The following is a 27780-nucleotide window of genomic DNA, read 5'->3' on the forward strand; positions in this document are numbered from 1 at the left end:
GCTCCAAAGGGAGCATGCTTCTCGCTCTGCCTGCCGCCCCTCCCCCGGCTTGTGCTCATACCCTCTGGCAGATAAATAAAAAATCTTAACAAGATTTTTCTAAGTAGACAATGTATCTATATTATAACTACTTAGAGCAATTACTAGATATTAGGAGATTTAGTCAAATATAGTTAATTAAAATGGAATTCTGAAAAATCTTCAGATAACCCAGAAGAATACAGAAGACTTTTTATTTTTAAGTAAGCTCTGTGCCCAGCGTGGGGCTTGAACTCATGACCCTGAAAGTCAAGAGTGGTAGGCACCCCCAGAAGACTTTTTAAAAAACAGAAAGAAAATAATAGGTAGATCAAGTGATACCAATATTTATATTAAGACATGAATTTAACTCACTAATTAAAAGAGATTATAAAATTATAGACCCATATTCCTCATGAATATAAACATAGAGATCCCTAGCAAAATACGAGCTAAGCAGACCAAATCCAACAATATATAAAAGGCATTATACATGATTATCAAGTAGGATTTTATGCCAGGAATGCAAGATTGGCTCAATATCTGAAAATCAATTAGTGTTATACATATTTATAGAATAAGAACGAAGAATATATGGTCATTCCAATAGACACCGAAAAAACATTTGACAAATTGAGTACCCTTTAATGATAAAAATGCTTATCAAAACAAATAGAAGGGAGCTCTTCAGCCTAATAAAGCCCCTCTGCAAAAGCCTGTAACCAACGGCATATGTTATGGTGGAAGACTGAATGTTTTCTTCCTAAGGTCATAAACCCAACAATGCTGTGGACATCTGTCATGACTTCTGTTTGACATTGTATTCAGGCAAGAGAATGAAATAAAAGGCATCCAGATTGGAAAGGATGGGATGACATGATTTCATATATAGAAGAAAATGTTAAAGAATCCACTGTAGTAGAGGTAGTTAACGAGTTCATCAAGGTTGCAGGATATATTACCATCTGTCAATTCTTAGTATATGGTACATAGGTGTTTTAATTTCTGTACTTTTCTTTATGCTCAAAATGTTTCATAACTTAAAAGTGAAAAGAAACTGGCACAGTATTCCACAGTCTTTGGTAAGGCTGGCTGCAGAACGCCATGTGGGCATCTGTGAAAGGGATTCTAGAGCTCTGTCCTGACCCGCCCCCTCACCCTTAGGGATACCAGATGGGAATGTGGATTCAGTAAACCTCTCCAGAGGATTCTGATATGTAAGCAGGTTTAGGAGCCAGCATGCTCATTTTACAGATGCCTAACACGGAGTCCTGTAGGACTGCCACTTCTCTTATTCTCCGTGTGGGACATCTGTTGATAACACTCTACGGTTGTATTAGCTCTTATTGGGAAGATTGGTAAGGAGACCACATTGGAGAACCAATTGTCAGCATGTTACAGAAGAGCTGAAGGAACTAAAATTATTTGGCCTCAAATAAAGAACTGTAGCAATTGTCAAATATTGCAGAGTTAGGGCATGGATATACAGTTAGGGTTAAGCTTAAGTTTCTTAGCTTCATTCACTGGGTGGAACCAGCTTTGGATCTAAATAAGAAAGGGCTTAGTAATTGAATGGTTTGCTGTTTGGAAGTTGTGGGTGCCTTATTCCTGGAAATAGAGGCTGTTAGGAATGTTAGGGAATTCCTGCATAGGCTGGAAAGTTGGCATACATAAATGAAAGATCCTTTTTAATGCTAAGGGCTTTTTTCCCCTTTGTGACTATTTTTTGTTACTTCCACACAAGTATTTCAGTTTTCTGATTTTTCTACAATGAACATAGAATTCTTAAGGAAAGATTTTTCTTTCTCTTCTCTTTTTTCTTTTTTCCCTTAGAAACAAATAAGAATTATTTGTCCCTGCACTCCCAGTTGTGTTTTGAAGATCTTTCCTTTCAGATTCAGAAAGGAATCCTTCTCTATCCTCGTATTCCTGCTTAGGTCCCATTTTACCAAGTCTGAGGATATTGGTGGAATTATATTTACTTCTTGTTGATACGAACAATTTTATTGGGGCATGTGGCCAGCTCAGTCAGTGGAGCGCACGCAACTCTTGATCTCGGGGCTGTGAATTCAAGCCCCACATTGGATATAGAAATTACTTTTAAAAAGATCATTCATAAATAATTTCACTTATCACTAATACTGTGTGCTTTTTTATAGTAGCATTTTAAATTTCCTTGTTGTTTCTTAGAACTGTGGGCTTCTAACTATAGAGTTGAAGGTTGAAAAAATTTTTTAAAATTTGGTCTTTTTAAATGAAGGTCACTATTTTGAAAATGAATACTATTCTTGTTAATTAATGAAATACCTTACAATGGAGTCTTCTGTTTTGTAGGGGAAAGAGACCTTTTCTACCTCTGTAAGGGGTATTTATTCAGTGTCTCTCTTCAGGTAGCCATGAGATAAGGCCTAACGAGCCTGCAGTGCACATCATACAGTAGTCTGTGCTAAACTAAAATGGTTCCTTGACACAACAGTTTAGATGTCTAGTAGATGAGTAAACTTCTAACCTGAGACTGAAAAAGATGTAGCAATTTGTTTTTGTAAAGCTGTCCTCTTTACCAATTAATAGAGTTTTATTTTTCACAGAAAAATTTTGAAAGATCTATCTTCTGAAGATACACGGGGCAGAAAAGGAGACGGAGAAAACCCTGGAGTTTCTGCTGTCACTTCTATGTCTGTTCCAACTCCCATCTATCAAACTAGCAGTGGACAGTACAGTACGTATAGGAATGAATTTTTACATGATGGACACACAAAAACTAACTTCGATAAAGAAGTGGTATATACAAAGAAGGTCATGCTTTAATAGTGAGGATAATTGAAGAATAGCGTTTTGAGCCAAAAATAATGCAAAGTACTTTTTCTGCATGATCATGTTTGCTTCTTACAACAACTTGTGAGATAGGCAGTTACTCAATTTATGAGGAAACTTATGTTACTTAGAGAGGTTAGATAATGTCCCTAAAGTCACATAGTGATACGCTTACTTTGGATTTTTGACAAATTCATGGAGTTGTCTAACCACTACCACAGTCAAGATACAATTTTATCACGCCCACTGAATTCTTTGTGCTATCCATTTGTAGATGATTTCTCCTTCCATTCCTAACTCCTGTTCTTCAAGTCTAGTTGACTCTTGCCTCAAAATCTGTGTCCCATCTGACCATCTCTCACCATCTCCAGTCACTGCCACCCCCTTGCTTTATACTCGAGTCTCAGTACTGTGGTGGTCATTTGCTTCTGTTCTTGCGCTCACTGTTTCCCATACTGCAACCAAAGCCATTTATTTAAAATGTCAGTTAGATCACACCACTTTTGCTCCAGATCCTCCAGTGACGTTCCATCACACCTAGGATAAGTTCTGTAGGGGTAGGTTATATCCAGGACCTGGTCTTGCTTACCCAGCTCCACTCTCATCTGCCACTGGATAGCATCTGGCGCCACAGACTTTCTTGTTTCTTGTTTCTGCCTCAGGCTGTTCAGGGTCGTCCTCCCCCCTGCCTGGCACATTCTTCTCCCAGAGCTTCACAGGACTTGTATCCTCACCCCTGCTCCACTTAAGTGTCACTTCCTCAGAGACTACTCTTTTTAAAATACGCCCTTTGGTTAGCTTTCTTAGCATTTTTATAACATTTTTTTAATAATCATAGAAAAGTATATATTAGTTTTTTAATCCTAGATTATATAGAATTATCAGCTCATTTATGATCTGTTCTCAAGGATAAATTCTTGAGGGACAAGCATTTTGTCTTGTTCACAACTGTGAACACCAGACATAGAGCGCCTGGTGCACAGTAGGCTTTCAGTGGTGTTTGTTATGAATAAATACTTAAAGAATATATAAAAAAAGACCGCAGTGAGGACACATAAGAAACTGAGAACAGTGGTTGCAAGAAAGGATACCTGGGAGCAAGATCAGAGGCGGTGGAGAAGTTCACTTTCAAACAAAAGAAGTTCACTTTTAAATAAAACTGACTTTTTTTTTTTTTGCTGTATACATGCATTATGGTTTTCAAAAAAAATTTTCTTAAAGCAGCATATTAGCAAAATTATATTTTAATATGGCTTATTCTAAAACAATTAAAATTAGAAATTATGAAAACTATATAGAAACTGAGGCTAATATTGTATATATGATTGAAATAAGTACAATACCAACTAGTATTTAAGACAGCATGATCCAGTAGAACTTCCTTGATGATGAATGTGTTCTGTATCTGCATTGGCCAGTAGCCGCTAAGCCAGTGTAACTACTGAGCACTTGAAATGGGGCTGGTGAGACTGAGGAACTGAATTTTTTTATCTTGTTTTTTAGTTAATTTTAGTCGCCACTGTGGCTGATGGCTACTGTATCAGTGCAGATTTAGAGTAAACTTAACCAGGTAAATACATAGGTTAAACAAAAACAGGAAGGGGACGCCAGGGGCGCTCAGTCAGTAAGCATCTGCCTTCCGCTTGGGTCATGATCTTGGGGTCCTGGGATCGGGCCGCGTTGGGCTTTGTGCTCGTGGGGAGTCTGCTTCTCTCTGTCCCTTTGCCCCTCCCCCCACTCATGCGTGCTCTCTGTCTCTGAAATAAATCTTTAAAAAAAATAGGAAGATATGTTACCGAACAATGTTACAGTTCTGTATCATCGCATATACTTAACATCACAAGATGTAGGTCTATACGTATGTGTGTACAGATACAGATATTTTGGTATGTATTAATATATCAGTCTATGTGAAACTAGGAAAAGATTAGGAAGAATGTACACCAAAAATAATGGTTACCTCCAGAAGAGGGTATGGGGTAGCTGGTGGAATAAATAGAGATTGGGGGTTTTACTTTTTATTTATAATGTGTGTTACAGAAGTAGAGATTGCAAATAATTGCTAATATAAATTTAAAACCTCTGCATCTAAACACTGTCATTACTTCTATAGTCATATAAATTAAAGTATATGGGAGTATTGGTTGTGTGCCTGTGGGTGAGGGATACTTAGAAACTCCTAAAAGAAATTATTTTCACTTAAAATGCACAAATCCAGAAAAGTGTGCTTTGGCTTTCTGATAGCCAAAGTATAAAAGAAAAAATCTAATAATAGTCTGATAAGAGGGTACAGAGATGAGGTATTAAATTGTAAAAGGGATTTTTTTTTTTAAAGATTTTGTTTATTTATTTGTCAGCGAGCAAAACAGGGGGAGCAGCAGGCAGAGGGAGAAGCAAGCTCCCCGCTGAGCAGAGAGCCTGATGCAGGACTCTATCCCAAGACCCTGGGATCATGACCTGAGCTGAAAGCAGACACTTAACCAACTGAGCCACCCACGTGCCCTCTAAAGGGGATTTATTGTGTGGAATTGTGCTAAAATGTTTTCTATTCGGTCACACCTTTTGGGTATTTCATTTAAGGTTTGAGAGGAAAGCATTAACATAAGTAAAATTTATTGAAAAATGCCTGGGGGGCACATAGTAATGTGGTCTGTATATGGGCTTTCTCATGACCACCTTCCTGGTTCACTAGGAAGTGACTTGAATAGATTACATTTTTAAAATATCACTTATGTAAATAACAATACTTTTTAAACTGGTTACCACAGGACAGCAGAGCTCAAACAGTATGAAGATTTTTGTTTTCATTGTGTAACCTTTAATCCTATTTAAAATTTTTCCATAGGCACAATTTAATCTATTCAGAAATATTTTTGAGCTTATTTGAATAAAAATCACAAGCTATGTTAATGTTTCCTTCTACTTATTTTTCCTTTAAAAGTTAGCCATTGGTACCCTCTCCTAATGCACCAGAACTGCTGTGACCACAGTGGGAATTAGTGTGCAGTGCTTCATGGAGACCAAGATGTGTTTTGACTAGTCAGTTATTTGTATAGTTTGAAACTAAATTTAAGATTAGTGCATCTGAACTATAACATTTTATGGAAAAATGCCTTTTTATTTCCTTTACATATAGTTCACTCAGAGTAGTTGACAGGTAGCAAGTGGAACTGCATGCAAACCTGTTCTAATAAATAGTGGTGTTTGGGGTTTTTTCACCAATCCTTTGCAATTAATGTGTTGTCTAGCCTTACAATAGCTATGTTCTCTCTTTGGTTAAAGTTGCCATTGCCCCAAATGGAGCCTTACAACTGGCCAGTCCAGGCACAGATGGAGTACAGGGACTTCAGACATTAACCATGACAAATTCAGGCAGTACTCAGCAAGGTACAACAATTCTCCAGTATGCACAGACCTCTGATGGACAGCAGATACTTGTGCCCAGCAACCAGGTAGTTGTACAAAGTAAGTATGCTTAAGTGTCTGTGGAGAACTTCCCAACGTCCTTTCAAAGACACTTAGGCATTAATTCATTCTTCTGACCGCACAGCTGCTACGGGAGATATGCAGACATACCAGATCCGAACCACGCCTTCAGCCACTTCACTGCCGCAGACTGTGGTGATGACGTCTCCTGTGACTCTTACATCTCAGACAACCAAGACGGATGACCCCCAGCTGAAAAGAGAAATAAGGTTGATGAAAAACAGGTAGGTGGTAAAATTGTACTGCCAGAATGGGTAATGTTTTTGTAAATCTCAAAACAACCATGGGTTAACTGCAAGTGTGTATTAAAAATGAGAGAGCTGTGGGGTGCCTGGCTGGCTCAGTCGGTGGATCACATGACTCTTAATCTTGGGGTTGTGAGTTTGAGCCCCACGTTGGGCATAGAGCTTACTTTAAAAAGAGAGAGAGGTTTATATCAGCTTTTTTTTTTTTTTAACTGAGTTTTATGTCTAGTTTATTTCCAGTGGATTGGTATGTCCCATTGCTCAGTCTCCTTATTTAATATATTGGTTTTTTTTTTAATAGTACTGTTAAGCAAACTTTTCAAACAATAACTTTGTTCTTGTTGGGCTGACAAAACTTAAATGAAAGTAATAACTCACTGCTTGCCATTGACAGCAAGAAGAGGGAAGAATTCCTACAAAAACTGATGAACACAGAAATGCTCCTAAAAAATGAAATTCACCCATGAATATATAGAAGTGATTTAACCTCCAGAAATACTTACTTTCTTTTTAAACATATTTTATTTTTAAGGTTATTTATTTATTTATTTGAGAGAGAGAGATAGCAAGAGAGCATGAGCAGGGAGGAGAGGGAGAAGCAGGCTCCCTGCTGAGCAGGGAGGTAGACATGGGGTGCACACCGGGGTGCATGCAGGATGCGGGGCTTGATCCCAGGACTCTGGGATCGTGACCTGAGCTGAAGGCAGATGCTTAATGACTGAGCCCTGCAGGCACCGCTCACTTTAAATGTATTTTATTTTATTTTATTATTTTTTTTTAAAGACTTTATTTATTTATTTGATGCAGAGAGAGATCACAAGTAGGCAGAGCAGCAGGCAGAGAGAGGGGGAAGCAGGCTCCCCACAGAGAGCAGAGAGCCTGATATGGGGCTCGATCCCAGGACCCTGAGATCATGACCTGAGCCGAAGGCAGAGGCTTAACCCACTGAGCCACCCAGGCACCCCTTTAAATGTATTTTAAACATAGCTTTATGAGCTATATGTACATCACCCATGAAAAACCACCAGTTCTTTGAGAAAAGGGGTATAATGGGTAGCCTTCTGCAGTGAGTACAAGGGGGGAAGAAAAAGGATACAAGTAAACTATATTAGAAACCAAAAAGGATGAGTACCCAGGAATAAAATAATTTTTAAAAAAATTACAGTAAGGGGGCGCCTGGATGGCTCAGTGGGTTAAAGCCTCTGCCTTCAGCTTGGGTCATGGTCCCGGGGTCCTGGGATCGAGCCCCGCGTCGGGCTCTCTGCTCAGCGGGGAGCCTGCTTCCCCCTCTCTCTCTGCCTGCCTCTCCGCTTAATTGTGATCTCTGTCAAATAAATAAATAAAATCTTGAAAAAAAATTAAAAGGAAAAGAAAAATTACAGTAGAATTCTGTTTTCAGCTTCTCACCAGTAAGTAAAGACAGCTAGAATAAAAGGATGATTTTCTAAAGCAATAAAAATTATCATAAAAGGACCGGAGAGACGCATTTAATTACTTCAGGATAAAAGTTTCTTTACTAAAAACTAAGAGCAGGCATCATTGTAAATGAACTTATTAACATAGCAGGGACTGTCTGTTGTTTTGGAGGTTCCAACAAATGCCCTAAGACAAGGAACTGAAGTAAGTTATGTAAATACTAGAGGAAATTGTGGTTTTTTTGTTGATATGACTGTGTACCTAGGAAACCCAAAAGACTTGTTAAAAATTATTAGAATAAGACTTCTCTTTCTGACAATATGACCTAGGCTGTGTAATATTTTTAAAAGCTTGGTGAAACATAAAAATCACCCTTTTAAATGATTGAATGAGACTACAGGAAAGTAAAATATCTGTTGAGGTTAGGAGTGAACCAGAAGCACAAGACCGTGAAGTTAATAAGCACTGAAGCAGCCCCTGTAAATTCTGTGATAAATTCAAATCTTTGTGATTGCTACAGCTTTGGTACTCAGAGGGAACAAGGGATAAAGCCTGCGGTCTGTGTAGGCTGGGACACTGGATCAGAGATTCTTCTTCATGAAGTCAGCACCCAAGAAGTGCTCTACCGAACACAGGGGTTCTAAAATTGACCCTTGAACAACATAGGGATTGGGGCACTGACCCCTCACAGTTGAAAATTCATGTATAACTTTTGACTCCCCCAAAGCTTAGCCTCCTGTTGACCAGAATCCTTACTGAAATAGTCAACATGTATTTTATATGTTGTATGTATTATATGCTGTATTCTTACAATAAGCTGGAGAAAAAGTGTTATTAAGAAAACATAAGAGAAAATATATTTGTGGTACTATATTTATTGGAAAAATTTGCATATAAATAGCCTCACATAGTTGAAATCTGTGTTGTTCAAGAGTCAGCTGTCATTTAAAGATGGGTCCATAGTGCCCCCAACTTTTTGGAAAAAAGCAGTCTCAACACAGGCTTTAACAAATTCCCGTACATTGAGTTCCAACAAATACAAGTTGAAAAACCACAGACTACCCAAGGAATTAGGCCTCCATCATTATATGTGCCAACACCTTTATGTAATTTTCACAGAAATCTTTGAGGTGTATGTATTATTTCCAATGTTTTTTGAGATGAGGAAGCAGAGGCTTAGGTTACTTTATTTGCCCAAGGTTAGACTGCTTAGTAAGTGGTAGAGGTAGGATTTCATAAACACATGGCTCCAAGTTTCAGAGTCCAAAGACTTAGATACCACACGCTACCTACCTTTCAGGAGCTAGAGTCAGCAGAAAGAGCAGACAGAAGAATGAGTAATGTAAAGTATTCAGTTATCTATTATATTTAAAGCAAAGAAAAGGGATGTCATTGAAAATCATCAAAAGTTAAGAGGCTATAAAAATGATAAAAATTGGGAAAGATAAAACTTATTAGTAGAATATCAAGGACAGTCATCTCCAAAAAGAAAAGAAATGATTCTCATCAACATTGTCTTGAAAATCTTTGACAGTTTAGTAAAACCGTAAAAGGGGGGCGCCTGGGTGGCTCAGTGGGTTAAAGCCTCTGCCTTCGGCTCGGGTCGTGATCCCAGGGTCCTGGGATCAAGCCCCGCATCGGGCTCTCTGCTTGGCAGCGAGCCTGCTTCCCTTCCTCTCTCTCTGCCTGCCTCTCTGCCTACCTGTGATCTCTGTCTGTCAAATTAAATAAAATCTTTAAAAAGAAAAAAAATAAAAGAATTGGTGAGGGGGAGCTACAAAGATTTAAATGAAAGAAATGAAACCTTTTTTATATAATTGCCTATTTTTTAAAATGGACTTACAAAAAAATTATTAGAAGTAAAGAATTTGTAAGATTGCTAGATATAAAGCCCATTTTCAAAAATCATATTTCTTTACATCAGCAATGGCTTGATAAATAATTATTAAAAAGATATCATTTATGTTATCAACAAGTAAAATTCCCGAGAATAAATCTAACAAAAGATATTCAGGATGTTTATGAAAAATACTGTTTATGAAAAATACACATTAAGGAAGATTTAAATAAATGTAGAAGTAAATACTGTGTCCATAGATGTGGAAACTCAGTATTATGAAGATGACTGTTTTTCCCCCAGTTGATCCATAGATGCAGTGCAGTTGCACTCAAAACCCAGACAAGTTGTTTGAAGAACTTCACAAGAGATACTAAAATTTGTAGAAGAGTAGAGGGCCAAGAACAGCCAAAATATTTCCAGGCAAGAATAAGGTGAGGAGATACCAAGTTTTATTTAAAGCTGTAGTAATTGAAACAATGTGATACTGGCATTGAGAAAAACAAAATGACCAAAGAAATAGCTCAAAAATAGGTACATGGACACACGAAACCCTGATATGATAGGACAGATTATTGGGGGAAGGAGGGGCACCTCAGTAAATGGTACTAGGATAATTATTGATACGTGAAAAAATACTGGATTTCTTTCTCACACCATACACAAAAATCACTGCGTATGGATTAACAACGCAAATATGAAAGGTGACATTTTGAAAATTTTCAGTGAGAATGTATAATCTTAATGGTTTCAGGAATAGGGAAAGGGGCCTTAAAACATCTCACACCCCCTCCCATACCCAAACATAATTAACATAAAAGATTAATGAATCTTCATTAATAATTTCTGTTCATTAGAAGATAGGGTGAAAATATAAGCTTCAACCCTATAGAGGATATATGTAACAGATCTAACCCCCAAAAAGATTTTGTTTGAAAAAAATAAAAATATCTTCTAAATTAATAAGTACAACCCAATAGATGAATAGACCTTTCTCAGAAAACACAAGTGGTTAATCATATGAAAGATTGCTTGCCCTTATCAGCAATCAAAGAAGTGCAAATTAGTACTATGTACTTAGATATCATTTATCCCCACCCAACTGACAAAAATCTTAAAGTCTAACCAGAAATTGGCAAGGTATTGGAACAGTGGAACTCAGAGACTGCTTACGGGAGTGAGAATTAGTATGGCCACTTTGAAATTAATTGGCTTTACCTTGTATAGTTGACCTGGATATGCTCTGCGATTTAGCTGTTTTATTCTGCACATGTGACTGAGAGAAACTGTTGTAGGAAGTGTGCCTAAGAATGTTCACACAGCAAAAATCAGGAAACCACCGAAATACTCATCAGTAACAGAACGGCTACCTAAACTGTGGTTGTGTTTATACAGTGGGAGTGTTCATTTGTATTGACTGAGTGAATGATCACTTTAACATGAATAAATATTAGAAAGATAAAGTTGAGGGAAAACAAGTTGTAGTTTTAGAAAATAAGCACAGAGGGTTTTCTTCAACAGTATAGATCATATTTTCTCTTGGTTAAGTTCGGTGTTGGGTTTACATATATTCATTCTGTCATTATGCTTCATAACTTACATCTACAACACATACAGTCTTTTGTATGTATACCAATCCATAATAAGTTGTAAAACCATGGGGATTATAAGGAAATTACTAAGTTTTTCTGTGAATTACCATCTTAAAATGTAATGGGAAGTAATATCTACATTAGTGACAAATCATAAAATACTTAGTAAATTCAATAGGAAAGGCATAGGATCCACATTTTTAAAATGTATTTAGAGCTAAAACAGTCGGAACATAAAGAAAATATCAGTGTTCTCCGATGAGGACTCTTAATATAAAATATCAGTTCTTCCAAAATTCACGTATAATTTTATTGTGATTCAAATTAGTATCTATAGATCTCCATGGAATTGGACAAAATAAGATGAAAGTTTACATGGAAGAAAAAAGTATGCAAGAAAGGTCAAGAATGGGGGCTCCTGGGTGGCTCAGTCAGTTAAGCATCTGCCTTCAGCTCAGGTCATGATCCCAGGATCCTAGAATCAAGCCCCACATTGGGCTTCCTGCTCAATGAAGAGCCTGCTTCTCCCTCTGCCTGCCACTCCTGTACTCTGTGTCAAATAAATAAAATCTTTGGGAAAAAAGAAAGAATGGTCAAGAACATTGGGGCGCCTGGGTGGCTCAGTGGGTTAAAGCCTCTGCCTTCGGCTCGAGTCCTGGATCGAGCCCCACCCCACATCGGGCTCTCTGCTCGGCGGGGAGCCTGCTTTCCCCTCTCTCTCTGCCAGCCTCTCTGCCTACTTGTGATCTCTGTCAAGTAAATAAATAAAATCTTTAAAAAAAGAAAAAAAGAAAAAAAAGAGGTTACTTGTTTTGTTAGGCATTGAAACATACTCTCTAAAGCCACCATAATCAAAACGTGGTATAAGTGGGGCACCTGGATGGAAAAAAACAAAACGAAAAAAAAAAAAAAAACCCACAAACCACAAATTTACATAAACAAAGGGGCAGACAGTAATACTAGCAAACAGGGTAGAGCCGAGAAATAGCTTTTTGTGTTAGTTAAGTACAACCTAACCTACAATACCTAACCTAAAGGATAGGTTATTTAAGAAATGTTAGCTGACAAAGCTCCACATCTGAAAGAAAAGTAAACTGGACTCCTATCTTACATCACATACAAAAGTCATTCCAGATGGATTAAAGATTTCATGGTGGAAAAATTAAGCTATAGAATCTTCAAAATTAAGAAGGTACAATGTATGGAATTTTAATCTAAGCCAAGAAAAAGACTAAAAAAGAAGCATTTATGGTTTAAGATATAAAAATGTGAGAAATCAAAGGGCAGATTAGAAAACAACAGAAAAACAGGGGGGGTGCCTTGGTAGTTGGTTAAGCATCTGACTCTTGGTTTCAGTCTGGGACCTGATCACAAGGTGTGAGATCAAGCCCGAGGTTGAGCTCTGCACTCAGTTCTGAGTCTGCTTAAGACCCTCTCTCCCTCTGCCCCCTCCCCGCATGTGCATGCACATGGGCAGGCATGGTCTCACTCTCTCAAACAAATAAATCCTTTTTATTTATTTATTATTATTATTTTTAAAGATTTTATTTATTTACTTGACAGAGATCACAAGTAGGCAGAAAGAGAGAGCAGGCTCCCCGCTGAGCAGAGAATCCAACGTGGGGCTTGATCCCAGGACCCCGGGATCACGACCCAAGCCGAAGGCAGAGGCTCTAACCCACTGAGCCACCCAGACGCCCCATAAATCCTTTTTAAAAAAGATAAAGGATTAATATGTATAATGCACAGAGAGAGTATTAGGTTGTTTGTAATTTCTCATCGTAAAACAAGGTATGAATGGAAAAAGGGGTATGAATACGCAGTTTACATAAGCAATCCAAAAAATGTTCAGTCTCAGTAGTAGTTAGGGAAATGAAAATGAATTAACAATGAAATATTCACATGGCAGAGATCTCTACCAACATAGAAATATCATTAAAACTGTATGTGTAAAAGAGCAAGTTGCAAATAATACCTGCATTATATAGTATAGAAAAATACTCAAAATACTTTTTTAATACTATATGTATGTAATATTCTAGGGGGTCCTGGTGGCTCAGTCAGTTAAGTGCCTGCCTTCAGCTCAGGTCATGATTCCAGAGTCCTGGGATGGAGCCCCGTGTCAGGCTCCCTGCTGAGCAGGGAGTCTGCTTCTCCTTCCCCATTCCCCTGCACGTGCTGTCTCAAATAAATACATAAAATCTTTTTTAAAAAAATATTCTAAGAGGACATGTACAAAGCTGAGTGTAAAGCACTGTTTGTAATTAAAACCCAAGTAAAAATTAAAGAAACTGTGTAAAAGTTAACTAGAGGACCCATAAATTTTGCTCCTTGGTATTTATCCAGGAAAAATGGGACATCTGTTCACAAAGAGACAGACATAAGCATAGCAGCTTGAAACTAGAAACAGCCCAAATAATCGATAAACTGTGGTGATCGTCGCACAATGAAATAACACCAGCAACAGTGAGGTTAAAAACCACGGAGCAGCAACATCGATGAGCCTCAAAAATATGAGTGAAGGACACCAGGGACACCTGGGTGGCTCAGCTGGTTAAGCGTCTGCCTTCCACTCAGGTCATGATCCCAGGGTCCTGGGAATTGAGCCCCGCATCGGGCTCCCTGCTTAGTGGGAAGCCTGCTTCTCTGCCTGCCTGGTGCTCCCCCTCCTTGTGCGTGCTCGCTCTGACAAATAAATAAAATCTTTATTTAAAAAAAAAAAAAGGACCAGACACAAGACTATATTCTGTAGGAGGCTGTAGAATAGGAAAAGCTTCGCCTGTGGTGATAAAAATCAGACAGTAGTTGTCTGGGGAGAGGACTGACCAGGAATGGGCCTGTAGGAGCTTTCTGGGACAACAGAGATGTTCTGTCTTGATAAGTGTGTGGGTTATACAGGTACATGCCTTGGCCAAACGGAATGAATTCTGCACTTAAGATCAGCGTATTTCGGTGTCTGTAGATGACCAGGGAGGATTACCGAGGTGCATTTACCATTTAAAGAATGTGAACTTCTTTTCTAACACTGGTTTTTAATGCTTATATTTAGAGAAGCTGCTCGAGAATGTCGCAGAAAGAAGAAAGAATATGTGAAATGCCTGGAAAATCGAGTCGCGGTCTTGGAAAATCAAAACAAAACTCTAATAGAAGAGTTAAAAACTTTGAAGGATCTTTATTCCCATAAAAGTGTTTGATTAAGAAAGAAAATATTTTTGCAGACTTGCCTAAAAATTAGATGGATTTCTTTTCTTTTTAGTGGAGTTTATAAATTAAAAGGTCAAAAATGAAGCTTTTTATTTAGGCTTTTGCAACTCAGAGATAAATATCTTATGCAAGAGATGTGGTGACGGAAGATAAAATGGAAAATGACCTCAAGGAAGTTACTGGCACAACTGGAAACTCTAAAAATTAAACCTACTCAACAAGCAGGAAATGAACTTTCACCAGTTTGAATTTTCTAAATACCAAGAATCCAGAAATGGCAGATAAGATGAAATCTGGTAAACTGATTTTTAAAATAAATCAGTTTACCCTGTAGGTTTGCCTTTCTTACTGTTTCTTAAATTTCTTTTCAATTGTGTGCGTGTGTGTATCTGTTTTATTTCTGCCAATAAATTCTAAATTACAAATAGAAAAGCTAATACATAACTAAATATATAAATTATGTGTTCTGATTATGTATACTTGTTCTATTGTCAAATCTTTTAAATGGGTTTTTTAAAGTTTGTTTTTTGGACTTGAGAGGGGTTTTGAGACTTGCTTGGGTTAACTATTTTTGAGGCTTTGTCCTAAAAGGCATCTAAGGTACATGAATGGAGTGTGGTGATTTTGTAACTTTTTTTTTTTTATCAGATTGGAGAGTGAACTTCTGTTTAAAAGTTTGATACTTTTAAATAGCTTGTTTTTTTGGTTACTGTGGGAATGGAGATTTTCTACAAAAATATAATAAATTGTTTTTTGATTCTGTATTCTGTATGCAGTTGAATATACATTACTTATTCTGTTGTGCTTTAATAGAATGGAATGTTTACAGGCCCTTAAGATGATATTAGAGTATTTTTAAAAAAACCTTCTGAAGATGCATACCAAAGTTTTCCAAGAGGATTTTATAACCAATTTAATGTAAGGTTTATCAGATTCTAAAATAGTATGGTTATTAAGGCAATTTTATGTTAGAGTCTATTTTGTAATGTAGTGAATGGTACATTTCTAAGAAAAGTGACTGCCAATATATTTTTATAGCTAATCTTTATAAATTCTAAAGTTGAGTTTTTAATGATTATTTTAAATGTTTATATAGTTTGTTTAGTAAAAAAAAAATATTTTGCATCTCAAAGTATCATTTTTATATAATGAAAAGTTTCCAGATTGGCTAATATTTGAATTGCAAGTTTTGTATGCAGTTTTATCCAAAGCTCAAGAATGCCCATCAGTACACCAGTGTTTAACCTCTGTATTCCAGTTTGTATACACTTTGAAATTGTACTGCAAAACTGTTGTGCGCTTCGTATACAATATGTATCATATTGTCTGTGAAATTAAAGGATATTTGATAAAATTAAGTTTGCTGAATGTAAAATACATTGCTTGATATGTGAACAACAAGCTTCCTGATAGCCATTCTGTTAATTTTACTAACTATAGTACCTTTCTAGTTTTAAAATGAGAATAAATTTAAAATTCTGGTCCACACAACTTGTTTTAAGAGAGGGTATCTTTATATATTTGATTCAGTCAGAACCAGTTCTAAAAGTGGCTAAATTTTTTGTTCTGCAAGTGTTTATTAGGACATGGTTAACGAGTCTATTATGTAGAAACTTTAATTGACAAATTTGTGCAATCTTAATGAGAAATTTCATTAACAGTATTTTAAAAATTGGAACTCTGTTGATTTGGCAGCAGTTTGTGAAAAGAAGTTTGATCATCCATGGGATTACTTATATCACTTACTATTTGGTATAAAGCCAAGAGGAGTTCCGGGCTCAATGTGTTATATCAAGAGAATTTTAAAAGATAATATAGGGTAGATGTAATGCTTGGCTGTCCCAGGGATTGTTTAGCTCTTAATGCCTTAACAGCTGGACATCATAAATATTTATAAACTTAACACTGTCTGCAGACTTCGGGTGTAGGGCCTTGCTCTCACTAAATCAAGTTACCTAGGCTAGCAATGTGTTAACAGGCATGAGCAAGCATACCGATGATTCCATAAATGTGTACCAAATTATCTTTCAAGATGTTTTTCTAACTTGAATCCAATGAGGGGCTTATGAAATTTTGAAAGTGATTACAGTCCAAACCTAAATTAGACTCCAAAAGTTCAATAGACAAATTATTTCCTTAGTTCAATTTACTGTTTTACATAAATTTATTATCAGTTTATTTATATATTGATGGAAATAATTACTGCCCATGAACAAAGCTTGAGTATATAAGTTGTCGCTTTAATTTTATTGTGCAGCGCTTGAGTGGCATGTATTAGAGCTTTGGAAATCTTACTACAGTTAACCCTTGAATAATGCAGGGGTTAGGGGCATGGACTCCCATGCAGTCAGAAATCCACGCACAACTTTTAACTCCCCCCAAACTCCTACGAACCTGCTGTTGACCGGAAGCTTCACCAGTAACAGTCAATTAACACATATTTTGTATGTTCCATGTATTATAAATTGTGTTCTCAAAATAAAGCTAGAGAAAAGAAAATATTAAAGTCACAAGGAAAATACATTTCTAGTACTGTATCGAAAAGAAAATCCATGTTTAAATGGACCTGCACAATTCAAACCTGTGTTACTCAAGGGTCAGCTGTATATTTGTTCATTCAGTTATTATATTGAAGTTACTGGTTAAATGTGTTTTTCTCCAATGAAAATACATGGACATAGGAATGACAGAAAAATAAGTATTTATGGCTTATAATTATATAGTTGTAATGGCAGTTCAGATTCTCAGAAAAGATGCTATAAAAATGATATAAAATCAGTGAAATTGGACTAGGCTTGATTTAAAGGGAAAGTCACAGATTAGAATAAAACAATGTCAAAGTATATGAAAATCTAATATTTTTATTTTTAATAAATACTGCTTGTTTTTACTGTAAAACAAAGTAAAGGAATGCTTATATTAAGGTTGTAGAGTTCAGAAGCCTGTGCTAGGGAGTTTGGCAAGAAATCTTTCCAAGGACAGTTATTTGGAGGTTTAGGCCAGTTAACTTTTTTTTTTTTTTTTAAAGAGACACATTCTGGTAATTCTATCCCCTATTGTAAGTTTCTTTATAGCAAACATTAGGCATTAGAGATTGAGTCTTTAGTAACCAGGGATCTGGGACTTAAAGCTAGTATCTAACTATTCAATCCTAGTAGTTTTGAGGCACCTGACTGGCTCAGTCGGTAGAGTATGCCGCTCTTGACCTCACGGTTGTGAGTTCAAGCCCCATGTTGGGTTAGAGCTTGAAGTTTTTTTTTTTAGAGCTTAACTTGAAAGATAAATACATAAAAGGGCACTAATTCCATTAAAAAAGTAAAATAGTAGTCTCTCCTCCTTACTAGACCCTAGGGGGGAGGCTCTCTTGTGCTTTCCCATGTCCCCACAGTCCAGAGCAGTGCTTATCTGGGTCATAGGGCTGCACCATAATGTTTAAGTGAAAAAAGGTCTGGGGTTTTAACTCCCGAAGGCATAGAGAAGTTTGATACTTTGCCCAAATCACACAGTAAATAACAAAACTAGGCTTCAGGGGCGCCTGGGTGGCTCAGTGGGTTAGGCCTCTGCCTTCGGCTTGGGTTATGATCCCGGGGTCCTGGGATCGAGCCCCACATCGGGCTGTCTGCTCAGCGGGGAGCCTGCTTCCTCCTCTCTCTCTGCCTGCCTCTCTGCCTACTTGTGATTTCTCTCTGCCAAATAAATAAATAAAATCTTAAAAAAAAAACAAAAAAACTAGGCTTCAGAGCTAAGTGTAATCAACTCCAATAGTCTGTGGTCTTAACCTTCATTATGTACATTCTGATCTGTGTTGAAGTGTCTGAAAAGCTTTGTTCCATTGTATGGAACCATTAGCAAAGATTATTTTAAAGTTCTATTTAAATGTGTCCACTAGATGGCAGCCTTCATTTTAAAATCACGAAAGTTTTACAAACTTTGAAAACCATATAAAAAAACTACACAAGTTTAACATATCAAATTCTTGTACACCCGTCATTCAGAATAACAAATGTTAACATTCTGTTATCCTTATTTCCAATCATTTTCTGATCCCTAGTCCAATTTCTCTTCCTAAAGGAGACCACTACCGTGAGTTTAGTGTGGGTCCAGCCCTTCTTTTTTTTAATAAAGGTTTGTTTTTTTTTTTTAAGTAATCTCTCTACCCAGCATGGGGTTGGGACTTAAAACCCCAAGATCAAGAGTCACATTGTCTACCCACTGAGCCAGCCAGGTGCCCCCAAGTTCGTGTTTTTATATTAACTACATGAATCCATAAATAACAGTTTCGATGATAATTGTCTTTTTTAGAAGTCCATAAATGGTATCTTAATAATGTGCCATTCTCTAAATAAAAGGTCAAGAAGACCATACAAGACTTGGGATTTTATCTATGGCAATAATACTTTGTTTTGGGGAAAATAAATGAACATCAAAGCTTTTCATTTTCTACCGAAAATAATTAGATTATTTAATACCACAGCTGGAAAAAAGGCTTCCTTCCCCTCTAAATGTTTCTTAATTCCGAAGCATTCTGCAAATAACACTTAGGTTAAGTTTACAAAAAACTAAACAAAAATGGACTTAGAGCAATGAATTTCAAAAAGGAAAATGAAAAGACCACATTACTTCTTTGCCCACTACTCATTATCTTCATAAGTAATCAAATGCAATTTCTATGAATTAACAATACAGCAGGGTTAAAAGGAAGAACATGGAAAAATTTATACCAAATACTAGACAAAGGAAAGCACTGGTATAGCTATGTTTATATTGAGCAAAATAGACTTTCTAAAAATATTTGAGAGAGAGTGAACCAAGAGGGAGAGGGGGAGAGAATCTCAGACTCCAGGCTGAGCGCCTGGAGCCCAACACAGGGTTCGATCTCCCAACCCTGAGATCATGACTTGAGCCAAAACCAAGAGTAGGAAGCTTAACCAACTGCACCACCCAGGCACCCCAACAAAATAGACTTTAAAGAAAACATTACTTGGGGACAAGACCGTCACTCTAAAATGATAAAAGATTCAATTCATCTGGAAGATAAAACATCTAAACTTGAATGCTCATAATAATACAGGATCAGGATGTGAAGCAAAATGCAGAAATAAAATGAGAAAGAAAAAGGAACAATCTTAGCAGGTTTACAACATCTCTCTCTCATGATCAATGCAAAAACCAGGAAAACAATCAGTAAAGACATCGATTTGAACAAGTAAAAAACTTGACCTAATATACTGATTATCAGGCATACTATTATTTTAAGTACAAGTAAGAAAGACCCTGAGATCAAGACCTGAGCTGAGATCAAGAGTTGGAGACTTAACCGACGGAATGACCCAGGCGCCCCTTAAGTACCAGGAAGAAGTGAAAACCACCACTCATAAAAGTATGACAGGCCAGTGATGGCCAGATGCATACCGATTTCAGAGATGTTTAAACGTGAAAAACGTGCATCTTAAAATCAGTGAAATTCAACGTAGACTACAAACCTAGAAGTCATTCTTTTCAAACACGTAAGAGTGTTCATAAAAAGAACCAGATATTGGGCAGTAAGTCTCAACAAATTCTTCAAAGGACTGGTTTCATATTACCATGTTCCATTGATCTAGATGTGTCTATCTTCTCACCAAAACCACAGTCTTGATTACTGTAGCTTTATAGTAAGTCTTGAAATCAAGTAGTACGAATTCTTACTAAGTCTTATTTTTTGTTTTTGGGATTTTTTTTCCCCATTAAAATTGTTTCGGCTGTTCTAGTTCCCTTGCTTTTCTATATAAATACTACAACTTGGGGCGCCTGGGTGGCTTAGTGGGTTAAAGCCTCTGCCTTTGGCTTGGGTCATGGTCCCGGGGTCCTGGGATCGAGCCCCAAGTTGGCTTGGCGGGGAGCCTGCTTCTCTTCCTCTCTCTCTGCCTGCCTCTCTGCCTACTTGTGATCTCTGTCTGTCAAATAAATAAATAAAACCTTTAAAATAAATAAATAAGTACTACAACTTGCCTGTGTGTGTGTGTGTGTGTGTGTGTGTGTATGTGTGTGTGTATATATATAAAATCCTGCTGGATTTTTATTGGGTTGCATTAAACCTAGATATAGATCAACTGGGGAAAAACTGACATCTTAACAATACTTAGGCTCCTAATCCATAAACAACATATCTCCTTTATTTAGATCTTTTTAAATTTTTTTCCTCAGATTTTTTTCTCTTGTTCTTTTTCTTTCTGGCATAGAGACCATGCATATATTTTCTTAGATTTATAACTAATTATTACTTTTTTTTTCTTATAGCTATTTATAGCCCTGGGAGTGGGGTAGGGGAGTTTAATGTCCATAATGTCATCCGGGAATAGACAAAATTTTATATCTTTATAACCTGTATGTTTTTAATTTATCCTGCTTTATTTTACTTCTAAGATTTCTAGCACAATGTTAAATAGGATTGGTAAGAATGGACTTCATTCTTAATTTCTGTCAGTCTTAAGGGGAAAACCACTCAGTTTTAACATTAAGTATAATATTAACTGTAGGATTTTTGTTTTGGTTTATCTATAGAAGCCACTTCTCATATTACGGGAGTTTCATTCTGTTCCTAGTTCATGATACATGTATATATTTTTTTTTATCAAGGACAGATGTTGAATTTTATCAAATGCTTTTTCTACACCCATTGATATCATCATGTAGCTTTTATTAGTTTGTGTACATGACAGGTTTTATTAATTGATTTGCTAATATTGAATCAGTCTTGCATTCTCAGGAGGACTACCACTTGGTCATGATGTATAATCTTTTTTATTAATCCTGGACTTGATCCATTAATGTTTATTGAAGATTTTTGTGTTCTGTTCATGAGGGATATTGGTCTGCACTATTGTGTTCTTGTAATGTCTTTTGTGGGTATCTGGGTAATGCTGTATTTATTTAATGAGTTGCTATTAAAGAATTATAATTATTTTAAGTATGATAATGGTGTTGCAATTATGTTTTATTTTTTTAAGATTATTTATTTATTTGACAGATAGAGAACAAGTAGGCAGAGAGGCAGGCAGAGAGAGAGGAGGAAGCAGGCTCCCTGCTGAACAGAGAGCCCTATCCGGGCCTCGATCCCAGGACCCTGAAATCATGACCTGAGCTGAAGGCAGAGGCTTAATTCACTGAGCCATCCAGGAGCCCCTGCAATTATGTTTTAAAATACCTTATTTTAAAATTACATAATTTTTGGAATTTACTTCAAAATAATTTTGGTGGTGGGGGAAAGTAGATAGGGATATAAATGTATCAAGATTGGCCATGAAATGATAATTGTCATGGAGTTTATTCTTCTATCTTTATATATATGTGATTTTTCCATACCAAAAGTTTAGAAACTAATAATGGTGCTGGAATAATAAAAAATGGTGCTGGAAGTACTGGTTATTCACATAGGAAAAATGGAAACTGGATTCCTACCAAATACCATACACAAAAATCAATTCTGGGTGAATGGAAGATTTAAATATGAGAGACAAAACCTATAAAAACCTTTAGAAGGTAATGTAATGAATACCTTTAAGACCTCAACTTAGGGAAGGATTTCCTTTTTTTTTTTTTTTTAAGATTTTATTTATTTACTTGACAGAGATCACAAGTAATCACAAGTAGGCAGAGAGAGAGGAGGAAGCAGGCTTCCCGCTGAGCAGAGAGCCCGATGTGGGGCTCGATCCCAGGACCCCAAGATCATGACCCGAGCCAAAGGCAGAGGCCTCAACCCACTGAGCCACCCAGGCGCCTCTAGGGAAGGATTTCTTAAGTGGATCACAAAAAGTACATCCTAAACAAGTCACCAAAAAAAAAAAAAAGAAAGAAAGAAACAGGGAAATATTATTAGATTCAGTTAGAATTAAGCAGAAGAGAAAAATAATAAAATTAGAACAGAAATCTATGAAATTGAAAACAGGAAATCAATGGAGAAAAAGCAACAAAACAAAAAGCTAGTTCCCTGAAAAGATCAATATAATTGACAAGCCTCTAAACAGGTTAAGAAAAAAAGGAGACAAAAATTGGTATTAAAATTGGAAGAAGGAACATCATTACTGATCCTACAGACACTAAAAGAATAAAGAATGGTCTGAACAACTCTGCCAACAGATGGGATAACCAGATAAAATAGACCGACTCATTAGAAGACACAATCTAAACTCACATGAACAGAAATAGACAATCTGAATAGATCTACATTTATTAAAGAAATTGAAATCAATAATGAATAACCTTCCAAAGTAAAAAACACGAGATCCAAATGGATTCACTGGTAAATTCTACCAAACACTTAAGGAATGATATTTATACTAATTAAATTACACCAATTCTCCACAATCTCTTTCAGAAAATATAAACAGAAGAAATATTTCCTAACTCATTTGATGAGGTTAACATTACCCTAAAACCAAAACCAGACAAAGATATTATAAGAAAACTACAGACCAATGTTTTTCATTGACAAATGCAGACATTCTCAATATATTAGCAAATCAAATCCAACAGTGTATGAAAAGAACTGTATACCATGACCAAGTAGCATTTATCCCAGGTATGCAAGGCTGGTTCAGTATTTTATTTTACTTTATTAATTTATTTTTGAGAGAGGGAGGGAGGTTGGGGGGAGGGGCAGAGGGAGAAGGAGAGAGAATCTTATGCAGGCTCCAAACCTGGTGTGGAGCCTGGTTTGGGGCTCCATCTCCCCACCTGAGATCATGACCTGAGCTGAAATCAAGAGTCAAATGCTTAACAGACTGAGCCACCCAGGTGCCCCTGGTTCAACATTTTAAAATCAATCCATCACAATAGGTTAAAGAAGAAAAATCACATAACAATAGATGCAGAAAAAGCATATGAAAAAATTCAACACCCATTCATGATTTAAAAAAAAACAAACCTCTCAGTAAACAAGGACTAGAGGGGAACTTTCTCAGTTTGATAAATATCGACCAAAAAAACTACAACTACCCTGGGGCGCCTGGGTGGCTCAGTGGGTTAAAGCCTCTGCCTTCGGCTCAGGTCATGATCTCAGGGTCCTGGGATCGAGCCCCACATCGGGCTCTCTGCTCAGCAGGGAGCCTGCTTCCTCCTCTCTCTCTCCCTCTCTCTCTGCCTGCCTGCATATCTGTGATCTCTGTCTGTCAAATAAATAAATAAAATCTTTAAAAAACAAAACAAACAAACAAAAAAACCCCTACAACTATCCTCACAGTTACTAGGGAGAAACCCAAAGCCTTCCCACTGAAGTCAGGAACAAGGCAAGTTCTCACCACTGCTTTTCAATGTCATACTGTTAGGTCCTAGCTAATGAAGTAAGAAAAGGAAACAAAAGGTATACAGATTAGGGAGGAAGAATAAAATTGTCTTTATTCACAGATGACATGATCATCTATGCAGAAAATCTAGAAGATTCGATAAAGAAACTCCTGGAACTAACAGGTGATTATAGCAGAACTACAGGATACAAGGTTAATATACAAAAGTCAATTGCTTTCATATATACCAACAATGAACAACTGGAATCTGAAATTTAAAATACAGTAACAATTACATTAGCCACCCCCCAAATGAAACACTTAGGTATAAATCTAGCAAAAATATGTACAAGAGCTGTATGAGGAAAACTACAACTCTGATAAAAGAAATCAAAGAACTAAATAAATGGAGAAGTATGCCATGTTAATGGACAGAAAGATAATATTGTCAAGATGGTAGTTCTTCTTAACTTGGTCTACAGACTTGGTGCAAACTTAATCAAAATCCCCAGTTCTTTTATGGGTATCAACAAGCTGATTCTGAAGGATATACAGAGAGGAAAAAGACCCAGAAAGGAAAAAGAACCACCTGGGTGCATCAGTCAGTCAGGTGTCTGCCTTCTGCTCGGGTCATGGTCCTAGGGTTCTGAGATCGAGCCCCACGTTGGGCTCCCTGCTCTGCTTCTCCTTCTGCCCATCCTTTTTGCCCTTGCTTGTTCTCTCTCTCTCTCTCTCAAATAAATAAGTGAAATCTTAAAAAAAGAAAAAAAAAAAGAAAAACCACCCAGAACAGACTATACACTGTTGAAGGAGAAGAATAATGTTGGAGGACTGACGGTACCTGACTTCAAGACACACTATAAAGCCTTAGTAATCAAGACAGGCTGATACTGGCAAAAGAATAGATCAGTGGAAAAGAACAGAGAGCACAGAAATAAACCCACATGAACATAGTTAACTGATCTTCAAGAAGGGAGCAAAGGCAATAATATGGAGCAGAGAGTTTTTTCAAGAAATGGTGCTGGAACACTCAGACATCCATGTGAGAAAAAGAATCTAGACCCAGACTTTATAGCCTTCATAAAAATTAACTCAAAATGGATCACACACATAAATGTAAAACACAAAAGTGTGAAAGTGGAAAAAAAAAAGTATGAAAGTCGTAGAACACAGGAAAATAACATATATGACCTTGGACTTGGCAGACTAGATGAACACCAAAGGTATGAGCCATGAAAGAAAGAATTGATAAACAGGACTTCATTAAACACTTCTGCCCTGTGAAAGACAACTTGAAGACAAGAAGAAGACAAACCACAGACCCAGAGAAAATATAGGTGACCCTTGAACAACATGGATTTGAACTGAGTGGATGCACTTATACATTGATCTCTTTTAGTAAATATATTGGAATATTTTTTAGAGGTTTGTTGTTGTTGGGTTTTTTGTTGTTGTTGTTGTTTTGAGAGAGAATCTTAAGCAGGCTTCACACCCAGCACAGAGCCCCAAGCAGGGCTCAATCTCACAACCCTGAGATCATGGCCTGAGCCAAAACCAAGAGTCGGACGCTTAACCAACTGAGCCACCCAGTCGCCCCTTTTGGAAGATTTATCTAACTTGAAAAGAGGATGGGGCACCTGGGTGGCTCAGTGGGTTAAGCCTCTGCCTTTGCTCAGGTCATGATTTCAGGGTCCTTGGATCGAGCCCCGCATCAGGCTCTCTGCTCAGCAGGGAGCCTGCTTTCCCCACTCTCTCTGCCTGCCTCTCTGCCTACTCATGATCCCTGTCTGTCAAATAAATAAAATCTTAAAGAAAAAAAAAGAAAAGAGGTGCAGATGAACCACTTAGCCTAGAAGTAACAAAAAAAAATTTTAAGAAAAAGTTAGATATGTCATAAACGCATAAAAATGTTTGTAGACAGTAGTCTATCCTACCGTTATTACCATAAAATATCACAACTCTATTATAAAAAGTTAAAATGTATCAAAACTTCTGGCTGTCCTCGTGCCATTCAGCCAAGAGATGTAAACAAAGATGCAATATTAAATCCTGACTGCAGGTTAACCGCTGTATATCCACATATCCCTTATATCCCGCACTACTGGAAATTTCGTAGCCACCTCCTGTTGCTATTGCAGTGAGCGTGAATGTGCAAGGATCCACCTAAGCCACCTAAGTGACGCTAATCACACCATCGCCCCAACCCTATGAGGAGCTCATCTCTTCTGTAAACTGCATGCGTATCAGAGTAGAAAGTGATCTCTCCTGGTTCTTGGTATTTTTCGCCATATTTAGGGCAGTACTCTAAGCCATTTGCAGGACACCATGGGATCTGCACGAATGCTACGAGTGATGCTGGCAGTGCTCCCAAGAAGCAGAGAAAAGTCGTGACATGACAAGAAAATGTTTAATTGCTTGATAGGCAGCAGAGGTTGAGGTCTGTGGCTGTGATGCCCCTTTTCAAGAAAAATGAACCAGTGTAAGGAGCACTGAATTTCATGAAGACATCGCTGTGCTACAGTGGCAGGCACAGAAACCCTTGCACTTTTTGTGAAATACCTTTCCATCTTGTATTAAAAGTGCAGCTTTTATGGGGGTGCAGGACTGCTGTAAGAAAGGCACACCCAGGGGCGCCTGGGTGGCTCAGTGGGTTAAAGCCTCAGGTCATGATCTCAGGGTCCTGGGATCGAGCCCCGCATCCGCATCCGGCTCTCTGCTCAGTGGGGAGCCTGCTTCCCCCCCTCTCTCTGCCCACCTCTCTGCCTACTTGTGCTCTCTATCTGATAAATAAATTAAATCTTAAAAAAAAAAGAAAAAGAAAGAAAGGCACACCCACAGACTCCAATAGGATGTGAGAAAAATAAAAATCACTATATGACAACTTTAAGCAAAGGAGATGAGGCTCTAAAGCTGGAGAATTTAATGCCAGCAAAAGAAGGTGTTTGGCTTAAAGAAAAGTCAAGGTAACAGGAGAAGCAGCGTAAGAGGTTGCAAGATGAGTTCCCAGATGCCATTTAAAAAAAAACAAAAAAAAACCCAAAAAACCAGGGGCACCTGGGTGGCTCAGTGGGTTAAGCCTCTGCCTTCGGCTTAAGTCATGATCTCAGGGTCCTGGGATGGAGCCCCGCATCTGGCTCTCTGCTTGAGGAGCCTGCTTCCTCCTCTCTGCCTGCCTCTCTGCCTACTTGTGATCTCTCTCTCTCTGTGTCAAATAAAATAAAATAAAATCTTAAAAAAAAAAATTACTGAGGAGAAAGGACAGCTGCCTGAACAGGTTTTGTTTTTGTTTTTTTTTAAAGATTTTATTTATTTATTTGACAGAGATCACAAGTAGGCAGAGAGGCAGGCAGCAAGAGAGAGGGGGAAGCAGGCTCCCTGCCAAGCAGAGAGCCTGATGTGGGGCTCGATCCCAGGACCCTGGGATCATGACCTGAGCTGAAGGCAGAGGCTTTAACCCACTGAGCCACCCAAGCGCCCCTGAACAGGTTTTTTATTCAGCTTAAAGTGCCCTGTTCTGGGGGGAGGGGGGGGAATGTCACAAAAGGTATTTATTGGTAAGGAAGAGAAGCAAGCACCAGAATTCAAGGCACAGGCTAGCTTTACGTTCTCATGCAAATGCAGTCAGATTTGCAATCAGGACCGCCCTTATCTATAAAGCAATGAACCCCCAGGCTTAAAGGGAAAAGCACACCGCTGCCATCTTGGCTGTACAACAAAAAGGCCTGGACAACAAGAACTGGATTTTCTGGATTGATTGTGTCCCTAAAGTCAGGAAGTACCGTGTCAGTGAGAGACTGCCTTTTAAAGCTCTTTCGATAATGGACAATGCCGCTGACCACCCTGAACCCCATGAGTTCAATGCCCAAGACATCAAAGTGGTCTACTTGCCCCCAAAACACAATGTC

General features: G+C 37.6%; 1 protein-coding gene across 3 annotated transcripts in view; it reads left to right on the plus strand.

Annotated features, from left to right (window-relative positions):
* The window catches only part of ATF1 (activating transcription factor 1), an 86936-nt gene extending 70966 nt beyond the window's left edge, over nucleotides 1-15970 (plus strand). For all 3 annotated transcript variants that reach the window (XM_080810041.1, XM_080810043.1, XM_080810042.1), the window contains 4 exons: nucleotides 2607-2737; nucleotides 6115-6297; nucleotides 6383-6542; nucleotides 14458-15970. In XM_080810041.1, the coding sequence (XP_080666167.1) occupies nucleotides 2607-2737; nucleotides 6115-6297; nucleotides 6383-6542; nucleotides 14458-14602 (619 nt within the window). In that variant the 3' untranslated portion in view covers nucleotides 14603-15970. The remainder of the gene's footprint in view (nucleotides 1-2606; nucleotides 2738-6114; nucleotides 6298-6382; nucleotides 6543-14457) is intronic.
* The last annotated feature ends 11810 nt before the right edge of the window (nucleotides 15971-27780 follow it).

This window comes from Martes martes (genome assembly GCF_963455335.1).
Source record: "Martes martes genome assembly, chromosome: 8".
NCBI lineage: Eukaryota > Metazoa > Chordata > Mammalia > Carnivora > Mustelidae > Martes > Martes martes.